Source organism: Eublepharis macularius, chromosome 5 (genome assembly GCF_028583425.1).
Source record: "Eublepharis macularius isolate TG4126 chromosome 5, MPM_Emac_v1.0, whole genome shotgun sequence".
Lineage (NCBI taxonomy): Eukaryota > Metazoa > Chordata > Lepidosauria > Squamata > Eublepharidae > Eublepharis > Eublepharis macularius.
In genome coordinates, this window is record NC_072794.1 from 136,123,026 (window position 1) to 136,141,517 (window position 18,492).

Here is an 18,492-nt window from a genome sequence, read left to right on the forward strand (position 1 = left end):
CCCTCCCACTGCAGCTTCTCATTTTGCCCCATATGTGGCTCCTGATGGTACACTAACCCCCCAGGAACAAATTGTCAGAGACATCAGTGAGCTGCAGCAGGAGGGGAAGGCAGCAGAGTCCTGCTCTGTGAAGTCTGAGGATAGTTAAATATGCCTGGTGTGCAAATGAGAAAGGAGACTCAACTAGAGTTTGCTGCAGTTTTTTTAGAAGACTATGGGAAAGCATAATCTGGATATGATGCATTAAGACTGCCCACAAAATTCAAGCATTGCTGTAACAGCCCTTAATGTGGGCTTTACTACTTATAAATATTTATCATCTTGGTTGTTGTGGATTTTCTGGGCTGTAGCACCGTGGTCTTGGCATTGGAGTTCCTGACGTTTCGCCAGCAGCTGTGACTGGCATTTTCAGAGGTGTAGCACCAAAAGACGGAGATCTCTCAGTGTCAAACTGTGGAGAAGATGTTAGCAGGTAATTTACAGGATGACTCTTACAGGATGACGCAACTCTTACAGTAGATATAAATTACCTGCCAACATCTTTTCCACACTGTGATATTGAGCGATCTCTGTCTTTCGGTGCTGCACCTCTGAAGATGCCAGTCACAGCTGCTGGTGAAACGTCAGGAACTACAATGCCAAGACCACAGCCATACAGCCCGGAAAATCCACAACAACCTTTGTTCTCCGGCCGTGAAAGCCTTTGACAATATATTTATCATCTTGTTTATATATTTCCAAGGTGAATGCCCATATGTCCACATTAATAAATGCCCAGGGCAATTAACATATAACTACACCAGCCAATCAATAATCTTCCAACGGCCAGCTGTTCCCTTTGTCTGCCATGTGGGCAGATGATGGAATCCAAGCGGTTGTGCAGATAAATGGTGCATGTTTGACAGAGACTGGGGATTCTGAAGGAGACAGTAGAAGGGCCATAGAAAGTTCCTCACCAGTGTGAAATATATGCAGTGGAAATTAATGGCCTTTCAACTGCTCATCTCCTGGCAGTAGTTTTTGGCAGAATATTCATGCATGGTGCACCATGGAACCTCTCTCATGTTACTAGTAATGGGTGATAGAAAAGTTTTACAATTTCATCACAAATGTGTGCAATACAAAAGCCAATTTAAGGCTCACACATGAAAATGATCTCATTAAGCAGATCTCTTTCCATGTTTGTGGGAATATCTCTTCCTGCAGCCTCTCAACTATCATCCCACTCTGAGGCTGGTCCTAGTTGCTTAGTTGCCACTGGCTCTCACCTGGTTGATGCAACTGGACTCGTTGAGGTTTTCTGTGATCTGGTTGTATTCTTCCTCCCAGCTTGGGAACTTTGGAGGCAAGAGGATCTCAACAGAGTCAAGGCGGTCCAGACTTCTGTAGAATGAGGACAGAGAAACTGAAATGACCATTTCTTAACAAGGGGAGAGAGGTAATAATGCATCTTGGTGACAATCAGGAATTGCCAAAGACAATTGAGTACTGCCAATTTTTGCTTAAAACCAGCAGTGATAATCCTTCTATAGCAACAGATATCTCCATGCACATCACTCTTCAGGGTTTGGTCCTGCATATGCAAAAGGATGTTGCATAGTAAAACAAGCATTGCAAACATCTGTTGTACTGAGAGCAGCCACCCAAGAGCCAGTGAGGTCCTCAGAGCAAACAGTGCCAATTAGTGATTTGGGAAGTGGGTGGTGGGGGTGGGGTGGGAACTGATTCCAAGCTCTCCATTCCTATTTCACCCAATGGGATATCAGATCACATTTGTTATCTGACTAAATCATGTTCTGTATTGGGAACACAGATCCTACATTCAGAGTGCTGGACTGCTATCTCCTTTATTCTTCACTGCTACAGAATTTACAACACATATCAAAAGCTGGGGTACAGTTTTAATCGATGCTAAAAGAAAAGTCCATGATCTATGCACATCTCAGCCACAGGCTATTGGATGTCTTATGGACATGGGTATTCCAGCCTGCTTCCTCCACCCGATATTTAAAAAGTATTAAACTTTGACAAGACCTGGCATGTACAAATTAAAAATCACAACACTGGCTTAGTGAACATGTCATTTTTAGCATAAACAAAACACACCAAACATTCTTTTAACACATAGCCTGATCATTTACTTGGAAGTAAGTCCCATTGAATTACTCCCAAGCAAGAGTGCATAGGATGGCATACATGCTTCTTAATGCTATGGACATTTACTTGGAAGGTGAGCTCAAAGGGATTTATTCCAGGAAGAGCACCCAGAAATAAGCACACATATTAGAGGGTTCAAGTCCCGTTGAACTCAGTAGATCTTACTTCTGACTAAACCTAATGAGGATTATGCAGCATGAAATATTTGTATTTGTCTATGCTTGCATGGTTTAGAAACATGTATTTAAAAATGGAAGTGTTCAGGGCTCTAGGAAGAGAATGATCTATCGTGCAACCCACCCCAGATATGGGGCATATAGGGCCTTCTTCTATTCCTATTATTTTTGTGCTGTCTCCATCTGATTTGATTCCTGTATATTTCACAGTCCTCACATCTTCCTTCAAGGCTGAATTTTGTTGCAAGGATATCATACGCACCAAGTTGCAAAGTACAACGTTTTGTGTAATACTTTCCTAGGATAACATTAATTGTTCTTGTGATTACTGTGCGGAGTACAGTTGAGAAAGACTCTCAGGTACCTGGTAGATACTATTTGTGATGCAAATAGTGATGACTGTCCCGATTCTTCCCACTGTTACATGAACGTATTACTTTGGCAATTGTTGGTTTGAGGTTTTCTTTTGAGAATTGAAAATATTCTTAGGAAACAGGACTCCCTGCAGACTGTATCCCTCTTATGCGGAAGCAAGCCGAGAGACAAATGCTTAAGGAGGCAAAGAATGACATGGCTAACCTTTCCCTTCTAATATATGCAGATATGATATTACACTGTTGTTCCTGAAAATTCTTCTGACCTCCCGCTAAGAATAACACGTGCCTGTGGCATGCTTTCAGCTATCCTTCTGAAAGGCCTTGCGTGTATCAGCCAGAAAGCTAAATGGGCACTAGGTGGCAGCAGTGCTCCACATGAACATGCTATCTGCCTATAACTGAACAGCTGGTGGGTCTCATGTGGAAGTATGAAACTGCAGGGGAAATCATGCTTCCTCTCACTCATTTGGTTAAGCACATCTCCAAGACTTCAACACCACTGTGGTTAAAACAAATCCCACTGTTCCTGCTAGAAAGATGATTGTTGGACAAGGTGATACTGGAATGCGCCATGCCTGTAAATCCGAAGCTCTGTCAGTACAGGGCAAGGGAAGCCAGTTGTGTTGCAGCAGCCCACTGTGGCTAAGTTAGGGTTTTTTCTCCTCAAGAGATCAGCAAACCAGTTAGGGGGAAAGAGTCTGGAACCTGCTTCTTGGTGCCCAATTTGTAAAAAAAGCGGGGCTGAGGCTGAGCCCTGCCTAGAAGTTATGTTCTGTCATCAGGAAGTTAAGAATTGCACTGGAGTGGGTTAGAGGTAGGCTTGCCAGCCTCCAGGTAGTGGCTGGAGATCTCCCGGAATTACAACTGGTCTCCTGGCCACAGACATCAGTTCACCTGGAGAAAATGGCTACTTTGGGGAGTGGATTCTATGGAATTATGCCATGCCAAGGTCCTTTCCCTCCCCAAACCCCACTTTCTCCAGGTTTTCCCAGGTTTCACTCCCCAGATCTCCAGGAATTTCCCAACTTGGAGCTGGCAACCCTAGTCAGAGGGAACATATCACTCCAGTTCTACCTCATTTTTACTGGTTCTCAAACTATTTATGGACACAATTCAAGGTGTTGGTGCTGACATTTCAGTCTTTATAAAGTTTGGGAGGAACATACCTGAAGGACCGCCTACTCCCTTATGAACCCACCAGACTACTGCAGTCATCTTCTGAGGCCCTGCTTTGGGTGTCCCCATCTTCCAAGATTAGATGGGTGGCAACCTAGAAGATGGCCTTCTCAGTAGTGGCACCGCCTTTCACCAGCAGGTGAAGACATTTTTGTTTCACTCAACATTCCCTCAGTGATCCCTCCTCTCTCCCCAGTGTTTAAACTGTTGTTTTTATTTTTTTAAAATTCATTCTAACCCTGGTTTTTAATTGTTTTAATGATGCCTTCGCATACTGATTTTAATGCTTAAGATGAAATTTTAATTTGTTAGTTGCTGTGATGGCCGTATGAGGGCAGAATGGTTGGGTAAAAATACTGTAAATAAAAATAAATAAGACCTCTAATTTCAAAGGTTGCTGGTTGTGCTAATTGTTTAATGGGAGAGAAGGAGAAGGCATTTGAAATATATCCTGGGTCTATTACCTATAATTCCCAGTTATGTCAATTAAGGGTTTTTGTGTGTGTTTGTGTGTGTGTGTGTGTGTTTAGATCTGGCCTACTAAATTTAGCTAGAGAATATAATACATTCCTTTAGATGGAGACAAGCCTTCTGATTCGAATATATGAGATAGTACAGAACAAACACACCAAGGCCTTGGGGCTGGCAGGTCTACAATATTATCCTCCTTTAACCAAAAATGCCAGGCAAATGCATTAATATTCCATGTCATTAGATGCTATGCTGAGCTCTGACCCCTGAGCCGAAACTGAGCCTGGTAAAATACATAACGGATACTGAATGAAGGCAAACAATTTCCTAGAATGTACAAATTTTGTGACCTGTGAAGCAAAAAGGTATTCTGTGATAGCTAGACTTCTGGCTTCTCAGGGCCAGCACAAAGGATTAATTAATTATTCCTTAATTATTTAACTTAGTTATTAATTGATTATTTGCACTGCATTACATTGGTCAATATAACATCGTTCTGTCCAAGGAGGCTTTTTGAGTGCTCTTGTATAACAAGTAGCAAATAGCAATCCTTCTCCCAAAAGAGTCGCTTCACTGTGACCCGGCTATTCTAACATGCACATATAATCAACCCTATCAACTTCTGACAACAACAACAACAACATTCAATTCGATTTATATACTGCCCTTCAGAATGACTTAACAATTATTATCCCCACAACAACAATCATCCTGTGAGGTGGGTGGGGCTGAGAGAGCTCCTAGAAGCTGTGAGTGACCCAAGGTTACCTAGCTGGCTTCAAGTGGAAGAGTGGGGAATCAAACCTGGTTCTCCAGATTAGAGTCCTGCACTTTTAACCACTACACCAAACTGGCTCTCTGTAGCATGGACATGTCAATGCATGCAGTGGAAACTGCCCATCTCCAGATATGTGGAGAACTCTGCTACACAGGAGTAAACAGGGCAGTTCTTGTGCATCAAACAGGCTTTTGCAATGTGGCAATGTGCACTCTGTCAAGTGTCACACTGTTCACATCTTAAAAAATAAAATATATACAGATGTGAAACTATTATACCAACAGAATCTTCTAGCAAACATCCAGGTAGAGAGCCACTTTGGCCAGTGGCTGATGTGCAACTTATCTGACCATGTCCCCTACCCCAGCAAAAGGTATAATCGCAAAAAACTACCTGTTCCTGTGAGTGTTAGTAGAATCACCAGCCCTTCCCCAAACGCACCACAATGCCATTTTACAAACAACCATCCCAGTCCCTTCTTCAGCAGGGCTGTGAAACTTTTTTGGATTAGTATTCTAAACCAAGCTATAAATTCAGAAATTCCTCTTTAGTGGCCAGCAGATGGTGCCAGATCTCATATTTTTAAAGACTGATGACTTTATGGACCATTTTCCACAGCCATCAGCAACTCTCCGCCTGGAACCTTCTTTATTGCATTTGCTCAGGTTCCTTTGGAGCAGAGATGTTTTTGCCCTGGGAGTGGAAGAGCAGGACAAAGGCCGGAAGCAAAGTGTAGGGCTTTTCATTGTTCTATTAATAAGTATGGCAGAGGAAATAGTCTATTTGAAGCCATCTTCCAATCTGTCTTCTCTGTGGGCAGGAAACGATCACAGGCCAGTTAAGATGAAGGAGAGGTTTAAAGGGCTGCAGGCTAAAAAGGCACTGCACTCATGGGAATAAAGATTTTATTGTAAACATAAAACCTATGGAAAGAACATTATTGAGTACATGGCCTCATTGCCTTTTGTGTCTGAAATAGCCCTCCTCCTGTAGAATGCTTCTTCTTCCAAAGTCCAGATCCACGGAGCTATTTATCTCCTTCTCTCCATCCCTCTGGCCTAGCTCCCAAAGCTCCCAATTCCAGATTTTCTATAGCTTTCCTCATATGTATTAGGGCCAAGCTACACATGACGAATGACACTTGAACGGCAAGTGGATTGAGTGGAGGGCAAGTGAACAGGGAGAAATACACTTGCTGTTCAAGTGTCATTTGTCATGTGTAGCTTGGCCCTTAGTCATATATTATATTGATTCAGCAGCAGCTGCTGCTCTGGTCAACCCATGTGACAGCTCCTGATATTAGAGTCACAGTGCAAATTATTTGATTTTAAAGATTTATATCAAGATAACAAAGAGTCTTGTGAGACCTTAAAGATGAACCAGTCAATTATGGCATAAGATTTTGTGAGACTAAGGGCCAAGCTACAAGTGACGAATGACACTTGAACGGCAAGTGTATTTCTCCCTGTTCACTTGCCCTCCACTCAATCCACTTGCCGTTCAAGTGTCATTTGTCACTTGTAGCTTGGCCCAGAGTTGGCCTCCTCAGATGCAGGAATGGTTACATTCATTTGGCAGGCACTGAATATAATATCGGTACATCTAACAATGTGGGCTCTACCTCTTGAAAGCTTATGCCACAATAAAAGACTTCATCTTTAAGGTGTCACAAGACTCCTTCTTGTTTTGTTACAGCTGACTAGGAGGGTTAGCATCAGCTTGAAATTGATCTCCAAGGCAGTTTCCAGTATTGTAAAGTCCCTGGCGCTAGGGGCTACTTCTCCACTGAAGTATTGCATAATTTTTCAGCCTCCCCAATAAAAGGCAGACACTAGAAGTACCATTAAGGTTGTGGTTTATTGCACTGTTCATCGGAAATAACAGAGTTCCAGATTCACATGCCCAGTTACAGCTTGTGCACCAACTATCCCTTACCGTCTCTTACCCCATAACAAGGGTCTGGTCTTCTGGTCTTTACCATAGAGATTGGGGAAATTCCTAGAGCATTGCACAACATGGTGACATCACTTCCAGGTCTTCAGTGAGAAGTGATGTCACTGTGTCACATGATCTTCCTCCTCCCCATGCCCCCTTCCCAAACCCCCAAAGTTGCCAGACACAGGTCTGGCAATCCCATCAGGTTTTGATGCCAGAATTCCTTTATTTACTGTATCTTACCCACTGCAATCTTACTGCAGGGTTAGGCATTGAGGTAGAAAGGCCCCCAAGAAAGGAACTTGCTGCTCTTTTGGCCAGAGATGCCGCCTCCTTGATCCATGGAAGGGTCTGGTCCCTTCTGTCCTCCGAAGTTCCAGGCCTTTCCTCCTTTCTTCCAGCTCTGGTCTTTTATTCTCCTTTTTCCTGCCATGCCCACTCCATGGGCCCCTTCATCTACGCATAAGTAGGCATTTACTTCCAAGGAGGTCTCTATGCCTGAGGCAGCCTTTATCCCCAAGAAGGCTAAAACCAACAGTCTTTGACCTTGGCTACATTTTAGGGTCTCTTGGGTACCATTCCTGCCTTTCTTTCTTCCTAATAGTTAAAATGCAACCCCTCTTGGGTCTGTTCCTGGATTCCCCCAAGCTGAGATATTGAGGGGTGTGATAAATATATTAAATGTATACGAGGAATAGGGTTATCTTTCTACCTTGCTTTTTTATCTTTTCCTTCCACCAAGGAGTTCAGGGCAGTGTTCATTGATCTCTTTTCCTTTGTTTTATCCTCATAACACCTTTGTGAGAGATAGCAACTGGCCCAAAGTCACCCGGTGAGCATCATGGCTGACTGGAGATAGGAACAAGTTTCCTGGTGTGTCTCTTGGTGGTGGAATGGCTAAGAAAGCTGCTCCGTAGTCCTTCTTACCATGGTCAAGAAAAGCCACAGGTTAAAGGAACTCATCTCAATGCTAACTTGGTGGTGATGGAGAGTGTTGTTAAGTTGTCGTTGACTTATGGCGACTCTTCAAGGGAAGAGACCAACAGAGGTGGTTTGCCATTGCCTGCCTCTTGGAGGGCTCCCATCCAATCACTAACCAAGGTTGACCCCACTTAGCTTCTAAGATTTGATAACATCAGATTGCCTGGGCTGTCCAGGTCAGGGCAGCGCTAACTTAAACATTTTTTTAAAAAAAATTGTTATGTATGGCAAACTATTATTTTTACTGCCCTTAGGAAAGGGTCTGTGGGTAATAGATCAATGTAAATTTCTTTTAGAATAAAAAATGAAGTTTCTAATCCTTTTGGCTGTGACAAAATGCTTGAGAAACTGAGAGTAATGTGTAATGAAATCTCTATAAACAGGTATTTAATCAAATTCTAGAAGAGAATAAGGCTCTTCATGACCAGCAAAGCTCATTGTCCCTCATTGCTGACTTTTATTGGCAGGAGAACCTACATATCCCAAGTGCCCGTACCCTTTCCTTCTTGACTGCAGTCCTTTAACCATCCCTGCAGTTAATATGGAAAACAAGCTCATGGATACAGCTCATATAATACTTCATCTGAGCTGTTATTAGAAAACCAAGTAGGACGAACTGGTTATAGAGCGTCTAGTTAACAGAAATACCTCTGGGCGGTGCTCTGCTCACTGAGCGACTGTTGAGTGGCCTTGAGGTAACTCTGCCTCCGTGCTGCAGTTTTCGGGGATGGCTTGGGGCTGGTTTCTGAGTCTTCACTATCATCATCCCCCATGGCTTTGATATAGCTCCCACTCCGCATGCGCCGACATGGGATTTCATTGTCTTTGTCCTTCGTCAATGTATTATTCCAGTCTCCCTGAGGCACCTGCAGAACAATGAAAACAGAGCACCGAAGGTACATGGCATTTTTTTTAAAAAAATCAGATTTGTATTCCACCCTCCCTGCGAGCGGGCTCAGGGCGGATAACAACATATTAAAAATCCAATTAAAAATTCATGTACATTAAAAACAACACATTTAATACAGGATGGTGGACAGCCGTCACAGGGAGAGTTAAGATTTATACACCCCTTTTTCCAGGGCTGGCAGAGGCCCAGCCTCAGCCATATGCCTGGCGGAGCAACTCTGTCTTGCAGGTCCGGTGAAAGGATAGTAGGTCCTGCTGGGCCCTGATTTCAGCAGACAGAGCGTTCCACCAGGTGGGAGCCAGGACCAAAAAGGCTCTGGCTCTAGTCGAGGCTAGGCGGCAGAGCCGGCCCGTCCTTTGAGGCCAGTGAGGCGGCTGCCTCAGGGCGCTAAGGCGCCAAAGGGGCGCTGACCCGGGGGCAGGGGCACGCGCCACGGAGCTGCTGCTGCCACTGCTGGCCAGGAGCGTGTGCTGGCAGCGGGAGCATGGGGCAGCTGAGCAGACAGCCTTCTGTTCACTTGCTCTGCAGGCCAGGCGCAGCTGGTGGCCAGGGCGGCTGGCTGCGCCTGGTCTGCAGAGCAACTGAATGGGAGGGCTGGAAGGCTCCCCGTGTGTGTGCACGTGTGCGCACACACACACACACACCAAGGCAGCATTAAGTTCCTCGGGTGCTGGCGACGCTGGTAGGCGGGCCTCCTTGGGGCCAGGGACCACCAACAGCTGTTTGTCCCCTGATCGGAGTGTCCTCTGGGGAATATATGGGGAGAGATGATCCCATAGATATGCTGGTTCCAGTCTGCACACAGGGCCTTATAGGTCAATACCAGAACCTTGAATCTGATCCGGTACTCCACTGGCAACCAATGCAGCTCGTGTAAGAACAGTGTTATATGCGACTTATTTGGCACTCTCGTAATAACACATGCTGCTGCATTTTGTACCAGCTGTAATCTCCGGGTCAGGATCAAGGGCAGCCCCATGTAGAGCAATTTACAGTAATCTAGCCTAGAGAAGACCATTGTTTGGATCACTGTAGTTAAGTCATGGGTTGACAGGTAAGGGACAAGTTGCCTGGTCTGCCACAGATAGAAAAATAGGACCTGACAACCGCTGTGACCTGTGTCTCCATTTTCAGGGAGGCATCCAAGATCACCCCCATGCTCTTAACCCTCAGAACTGGCACTAACAGTGCCCCATTGAGGGCTGGGAGCCGGAGCCCCGAACCTAATCCCCCGTAGCTCAAGTACAGGACCTCCATCTTCATCAGGTTCAGTTTCAGCCGACTCTGCTTCAACCAACCAGTCAAGGCTGCAAAAGCATGTTCCATGACATCTGGGGCTAAGTTGGGCCATCCTTCCATCATCAGATACAACTGGGTGTCATCTGCATATTGATGACACCCAAGTCTGAAACTTTGCACCGACTGGTCAAGGGGGCGCATATAGACGTTAAACAATAATGGGGAGAATATTGTTCCCTGTGGGACCCTGCACACCAAAGGGTGGCAGGATGACAATTTCTCCCCAAGCACCACCCTCTGTCCCCAACCATGGAGAAAAGAGACAAGCCACTGTAAGGCAGTCCCTCGTATCCCCACATTGGCAAGGCGGTGAGTCAAAAGATCATAATCGACTGCATTGAACGCTGCTGACAGATTCAATAATATCAACAGCGCTGAGCCGCCTCGATACAGATGTCTACAAAGATTGTCTGTGAGGGCGACCAGCAACATCTCTGTCCCATGTCCCGGACGGAACCCGGACTGGAAGGGGTCTAGGGCTGAGACATCCTTCAGGAAGCCCTGCAGCTGTTCCACCACTGCCTACTCAATCACCTTTCCCAGAAACAGGAGGTTCGAAACCGGGCGGTAATTGACCAGGTCAGTGGGGTCCAGTGACGGTTTCTTCAAGAGAGGTCTCACCACGGCTTCCTTTAATGGCCCAGGAAAACCCCCGGAGCCTAAGGATAGGTTAACAATGGCCTACAGCGAGGACCACAGCCCCTCGGCACTGGCCTTTACCAGCCATGACGGGCATGGGTCCAAGGGACATGTGGTGGGTCTAACTGATTGCAGGGTCCTGTCAATCTCCTCCCCAGAGAGTGGGCTGAAATGATCAAATATCGGCCCTGAAGACAGCCAAGGGGCCTCTAGCTCATTCACTGAATCAACTGTGGTTGGCAAGTCGCAACGGAGAGACAAGATTTTATCAGCAAAAAAGCTCCCCAAAGCCTCACAGCTAACATCTGAATTTAAAATTTGACCGCCTCCCTCTGGCAAGGAGACCAATGACCGAACCACATTAAACAATTTTGCTGGGTGTGAGCTAGCTGACGTGATGGAGACTGCATAAAACTCTTTCTTCACAGCCTTTGGATGTAGGAAGCTGGAGAAACCCTAGCAGAGCAGAACATCAAACCATTTATTTATCTATCTATTTATTTGATTTTTATGCTGTAATGCCAATAAAGGTTGCTGAATTGATTTTTATGCTGCTTCTCTTCAATCAACAGCTCAAAGTGATTCACAACAATTACCTCAGTTAAAACCAATACAATATATAACATATTCAATGAAATCATAATAAAACAACAGCATAGTACAAATACTTAAAACTGCGCTAGTCCCAACCCCAGACTATACATCCAGTACCCTGTACCTAGCAGTAACTAAAGTCTTCAGATAACAGTTACTTGACTATGAACATTACATAGAGCCAGTACAAATCAATTCTGTTATGATCAGTTAGATTCTAGGGCTGCTAATTTGGTAATCTCTTAACATCTTTTCTATCTTAACCTTTATAATACTCGTTAGTTAATCCTACCTTCAGTGATGAGGAAAGAAGTGAAAAAAATATTTTATGCAATGACATAACCTTCTCATGTTCTTCTAGCACATGGGGCTTGTTTCTGAGTCCTCACTGTTGTCATCCCCCATGGCTTTGATATAGCCCCCCCTTTGCATGTGCCATCATGGGATTTCATTGTCTTTGTCAAGAAAGAGCATGACTTGGATTCAGACTAACCTTTCCGCAGGTGCAAAGGGTCTGTCCTATGCAGTGTGATTTTCCTACATCCCCCCCCCCCGCCTCCTGTGGCAATCTGAAATGCCCTCCTGAGGGAGCCCCAAAGAGCAGGATTTCAGAAGGCCTTTCAGGCTGCCAGAGTGGGGTGGGGGGGCGGAAAAACTGTGCTCCATGGGCAGAAGTCTTTGTACCCACAGAAGTGTTAGCCTAGATCCAACCCATCGTTTTTCTTCTCCTCTCAAATGCCCATTCTTACTTTGTGGACCTTCCCAAATGCTGATACGAGCCAGAAATGAGAAGAATAAAAACATACCAACTCAAAGACAGCACCATCTCACCCTTTCTAAATCAAACAGAAGTCCAGCGGCATCTTTGCTGTAGCGGATGGGCACGGTTGCCCTTCTGAAATACTATTCTAAAGCTGCTAAAAGCAACTCGTCTTCCCCACCTTTAAACACTTTAATAGTGCAAGGATTTAATAATGCAAGAATAGTGCACGAATGATCTAGTCTGGTACTCTGTTTCAAACAGGTCAGCTGGATGTTTCTAGGAAGCTTACATGGAAGATGTGGAGGCAACAGAAACTTCCCTTGCTGTGTATCCCAGCATCTGATAATGTCAACTGCCACTGAACATGGAGGTTCCATTTCACTCTCCATGGGCTACAGTCATATAACTGATGAATTTGTATAATTTGCTTTTAAAGCCACATCTGAAAGCTAATCTCACCCTGTTTTGTGGCAGTGAATTCTAGAGACCACATGAATAAGAACCTTCTTTTGAGCTAGCTCTGTTTACCCACAACAATTGCTTAGTGTAAGAGCAGTAATATTTACATGGGACTCTATTTTTTGTGGATATATTCCCGAGAGCCAATTAGATATGATGGTGGGAAGCCTGTGGTCAGATCTACTACATTAAAAGAAAAAAAGCTAATAGGAGTTGTGGAATCAGGTTGGGGTCACGGTGCTTGGGGGACCGAAGTTTAACCCTTCTCCCGTGTCTCGTTCTCCCAATTTATACATGTTTTTCCCGTGAGGCACAAAGCAGTTCTGGAGAGGAGGGTGAGAGGAAATCTAAAGCAGGGGAAATACTTTAGCTTGCTGCATGAGTGCACTTCACAGGACGTGCTATAAATCTACCTATTTTATGTTTTATTTTAGATCCTTTCCTCCCTCTCTCCGTCATATCACTTGCAGGCCATTTAATGTGAAATCTGGCCACAGCACCCATGTCAGTGTATAGAAACGAATCCAAAGCAGTGCTTTTCACTCCTCACATGGATGTCCAGCGGTGCATCCACCTCTAGAGGGGATGAGACAGCGGTGATGGAAGAAGTGCAGTACGGGGTCATGGGCTTCGCTCTGCCTATTCTTGTGGAAAGCAAAAAAAAAAAAGCAAAAAAAGCTGCAGTGTCAGATTATCCTAATCACGTTCCTATGTCTTGTTCGCCTCAAATCACCACTCGGGTGATTGGCTTTGACCTTTCCTAATGAAGGAGACACAAGCCTTCTGAAAGCACTTTAATGCAAGCTGCCTCGAGTCATGTCTGACTGGAGATGAATTTTTTTTAAGACTGTCTTTGCTTCAATTTGCTAATTTCACATCAGGAAAAACTGCCTGCTTTGTGAGGAAAGACTGTTCCTAACATGGTAGTCTGATGCTGGAGTGGGGAGGAAGAGCAACCAGGTGTGGTCAGGAACGGGTGGAGATCAGATACACCTTGAGGAATGTAAGAACATCTCACCCCAATCCCCCCCACCAACTACTTGCTACTGCAGAGTTTGAGTTACTTCACATACTACATTTCTTACCTAAATATTCTTAAGTGTGCAACTTAAAAAATAAAGAATGAGAGCGACAACTCGAGTTTCAGGTATATTAATCAGAGAGCTAAGTTCAGTTGCAGCTTCCTGTCAAGTGTACTCTCAAGGGACATATTCACACATCTGGGATCCACTCCCTACACAAAAGTCAGGCAGATTCTCTTCAATTCTTGTATGTGTGGTGCCTGATTCAGATTAAGATCACAACACACATGGATGGACTTCAGCCTCCCTCCTACAGGTTTTCCCAGCCTGAAAGGGACTTTCGGGGTGGGGGTGGGGCATATGACCCCTGTTTGGGTATGCCAGGTTTGCTGTCACATAATGGGTGGAATGATCTTCAGACAGGCACCTAACATTCATGGAAAATGTGTGTGTGAGTAAAGTGACATCAACTTGCAGCTGGCTTATGGTGAACCCATAGGGTTTTCAAGGCAAAAGATGAACAGAGGTGGTTTGCCATTGCCTGCCACTGTGTAGCAACCCTGGGCTTCCTTGCTGGTCTCCCATTCAAGAAGTACCCAGGACCAACCCAGCTTAGCTTCTGAAATCTGACAAGATTAGGCCAGGGCTCATTTTGAGGGGGAACGTGCAGGAACACAGTTCCGGTAGTTCTCCAAAAAGGTCACATGTCAGGTGATTTTGGCCATTTGGGGCCCGTTTTGCCCAATTCGGGCCCAAAATGGCCAGGATCAGGCCCAAAACAGCCAGGATTGGTCCTGAAATGGCCAGGATCGGGCCTCTGATGGGTGATGGATCACTCTCCTGCACAGCAGCAGCCCAATCCTGACCATTTTGGGCACCTTTTCAGCCATTTTCAGCCCCTTTTTGCCATTTTGGGCCCAGTTTCGGCCCTGAATGGCCAGGATTGGGTCCAAAACAGCCAGGATAGGTGATGTCAGGGGGTGGGGCATATGCAAATCAGTTATGCCAATGACACACTTCTGGTGATGGCAAGGGGCATGGCATATGCAAATGAGTTGTGCAAATGAGTTATGCTAATGAGTTCCTGCAGCTCTTTTTTCTACCAAGTGACTCCTGGATTAGGCTAACCTGGGCCATTCAGGTTTGGGGTCATACAAAATAGCAGCTTTAAAACAAAAACAAAACATTGCCCAGTCTAGGATTTCTATTACATACTAAGAACAGAAATAGTAGTTGGGGTAAGCCAGATTCAGTGGAAACTTTCTCCAGCCATATATTCTGTTAGTCTCTTGCCTTGAAAACCTCAGCAAGCCTGAACAATTCAGTTTTACAGAGCTTCCTAAAATACAATCTTACCATCTCAAGAAAGGCTATCTGTCTATGGATTTTTACCCTGCCCCTCCTCCAAGGAATTCAGGGCAGTATACAGTGTACTCCCCATATCTTGTACTCCGAAAGATCCTGTGAGGTAGGCTAGGCATTCCATCCGATTGGTCTGAAGAACACTTTTCTGGGATTAAGCCTCATTGAATAAAATGGCACTTACTTCTGAGTAGCCTTGGATTGTTCAGTTTATGAAATGCTTCACTAAGAGGAGTCACTACAGATCAGGTCAAACTTAGTTGCCTGAGCAAGGAGAAGGACAGGAAGAATTGAGGGCATGATTGGAGTTGCTGTACAGCCTCATAATGGGACTAATGATCCTTCAGATTTGTGAATCCTGAGTTATGAAATGCTTTACATGTAATAATGAGCACCTGGAACTGAACTTGGAAACAAACATATAGCCAATGCAACAACCTCAGGATGGGATCTCAAGCAGTGCAAAGCTGCTGGTTCCATGCAACAGCTGGGGTGCTCCCTTTGAACCAACAGAAGATTCCAAGTTGTCTTCAGAAGTAGAGATGCTGCAAAATTCATCATGAATGCACCCGACAGTTGAACTTACTGCATTCAAAGGCATCAATCAGGTGTGAGTCAGTCACCCAATCTGTCTGATATGTGCCAAACAGCTGTGAAAGTGTGTCGAACTGGTTTGCATCAGGTTTTTGCAAAACTGCACCTGTGCAAAGACACTGCTAGTTCAAACTGATTGGCAGCCATTAGCATCACTAAGGACTACTTAAATAAACACCAAAGGGTAGAATTTTATGGAAACACAGCATTTGCTTATGACTGATTTATATGATTTGGAGTGATCTAATTGTCTGTTTAAACAATCGCCTGCTGAGCAGAGCAGTTATGCAGCAAGGATGGGGGCGGGTAATAGAACTCCATTAGGCTGCGTGAGAATGTGCATGCATGGAAAGTCAATTGCGCTATACTATATGGCTAGACAGGAATATGGTGAAGGAATTCAGTGAAGCAATCTATCAGACACCGACTAACGCTGATGAACTATTGAACCAATCATCAAACAATCAGGTCCCCTTTTGCAACTGGCAAACAGGATGCAAGCTGAACCAGTGGATGTTCAAGAATAGCCCCACATAGTGTGTATGTATGTATGTATGTATGTATGTATGTATGTATGTATGTATGTATGTATGTATGTATGTCATTTATACTCCGCCTTTCTCACTGAGACTCAAGGCGGATTACACAGTATGAGATTAGTATCAAGTACATTTTAATACAGTATCAAGTACATTTCCATAAACAATGCCATTGGGTAAATAGATACAAGTTTTAAAAGACATAGCATTAGCAAGAATCCAATACAGAGTAGAAGAAATACTGAAACAGAACATAATCAAATCTAGGACTGACATTAGACAACATAAAGCACAGGTAGTACATAGGAGTACATATTTAATGCAACAGATAATATGTAAGGCAATATAGTGATGAAGTCTACAGTCCCTAACTCATTAGCGAAGCATCTGAGACCCCATCCCTACAATACAGCCCTCCCATTAGAGTAAAAAGCCTTCTTGAATAATTCGGTTTTGCTTCATTTGCAGAAAGCCAGGAGAGTGGGGGCTCTCCTGACCTCTACCACTGCTGCCAGGCAGCAATCTAAGATTTCAACTGATCCTGTGGGGACCTGGATAGCGAGATATAAAGTTGGGTGTCATCTGCATACTTCATAGCTGCGAATGAGTTCTCCTAAAGACTTTACGTAGAGGTTGAATAACATGGGAGATAAGATTGTGTACTGTGGAACCCTGCAAGATAGTTCCCATTCTGGAGATAGCTGATCTCCAGCGGCCACCCTTTGAGTCCGTTCCATAAGGAACGATTTAAATAAATCCAGGGCACATCCTTTGATGCCCACTTCTGTTTCTAAGCATCTCAACAGGATGGCATGGTCTACTGTGTCAAAGGCTGCAGATAGATCCAGGAGGAGCAATAAGGAGGCATGGCCTTTGTCTATATTCAGATGGAGATAATTCATTAATGCTACTAGTGCTGTCTCTGTCCCATGCCCTGGTCTGAATCCAGACTGGAAAGGGTCCAGAGCATAGAGTTATCCAAGAAGGTCTGGAGTTGGTCAGCTACTGCTCTCTCAATCACTTTGCCCAGAAAGGGCAGACTAGAGACTGGGTGATAATTGACCACATAATTTTTGTCTAGGGATGGTTTTTTTAACAAGAACAACAACAACAACATTCTATTTACATACTGCCCTTCAGGACAACTTAATGCCCACTCAGAGCAGTTTACAAAGTATGTCATTATTACCCCCACAACCAGGGTTTTTTTTCTGGGGAAAGAGGTGGCGAAACTCTTGCCAGGATGGGCAAGGATCGAGTGCACAAGTAGTGGCTTTCATAGACATCGAGATCCTGTTAAGATCTGTAAGTGGTTCAAGGCAGTCCAAATGTAAGCTAGATGGTGTATTAAGCATTTCTTCCATCTTGTTTGCATTGCAGCTAGCATCTAGATCAGAGCATATTTGTGCTATTTTATCATTGAAAAACTTAGCAAAGGCCTCGCAGCTAATTGTCTGTTCTTGGGAATGTAAATAATCAGATGTAGGGGTTAGGAGGTGTCTGGATATCTTAAACAATTGGGATGGTTGTGAACTAGCTGACACAATGGTTGCCAAGAAATAATGCTTCTTTGCCGCTTTCATTTCCATTTCATAAGTCCTCCAATGAGTTCTATAGCATGCTCTATCTGCTTCTGCATCAGTGTTTCGCCTGTGCTTTTCTAGACATCTTCCAACCCTCTTTAAGTCAGCCAGCTCCATGGTAAACCATGGGCCTGGCTTCTGTCCCAAGGGCCAGAGCAGTCAGCAAGAAGCAATGGTGTCAATAGCTTCGGGGAGCTTTGTGTTCCACGCTCCTACAGCAGCTACCATGGGGCATGTGACTGGAATTCTAAAATCCCCCAAAGCATTTTGGAATCTTGAAGGGACCATGAGCCTTTGTGGGTGAATCATTTTAACTGTACCCCTCATTTTGTCGGGTGTTGGGGCTATATTCACTTTTGCCCTCAGGAGATGATGGTTTGACCAAGGTTCAGGCCGAATCTCTAATATTGGAATAAGGTTTTCCCTTAAAGTCTCAGTGCAAAATATTAAGTCTAAGGTGTGGCATCTTTCATGTGTAGGACCTGTCACAATTTGAGAGAGGCCCAGAGTTGCCAGGGAAGCGATGAATTCCTGAGCCGGGCCTGACTTGGAACACTCAGCACGGATGTTGACGTCTCCCAGAACAATAAGTCTAGGTGTCTCTAACACCATGTCTTCTTGCAGCAATGCCAACTCAGAAAGGGTGCTTATGATGGAGCTGGGCGGTCTGTACACAA

At 44.6% G+C, this 18,492-nt stretch overlaps 1 protein-coding gene across 4 annotated transcripts in view; it reads right to left on the minus strand.

Annotated features, from left to right (window-relative positions):
• Nucleotides 1-18,492, minus strand: part of DLGAP4 (DLG associated protein 4) — a 117,329-nt gene that overhangs the window by 77,961 nt on the left and 20,876 nt on the right. For 2 of the 4 annotated variants that reach the window (XM_054979910.1, XM_054979909.1), the window contains exons 2-4: nucleotides 12,035-12,049; nucleotides 8,700-8,904; nucleotides 1,269-1,383 (exon numbers count right to left, since the gene is read on the minus strand). In XM_054979910.1, the coding sequence (XP_054835885.1) occupies nucleotides 1,269-1,383; nucleotides 8,700-8,904; nucleotides 12,035-12,049 (335 nt within the window). Of the gene's footprint in view, nucleotides 1-1,268; nucleotides 1,384-8,699; nucleotides 8,918-12,034; nucleotides 12,050-18,492 lie in introns of all 4 variants that reach the window. The other 2 variants (XM_054979907.1, XM_054979908.1) reach the window with 1 other exon arrangement.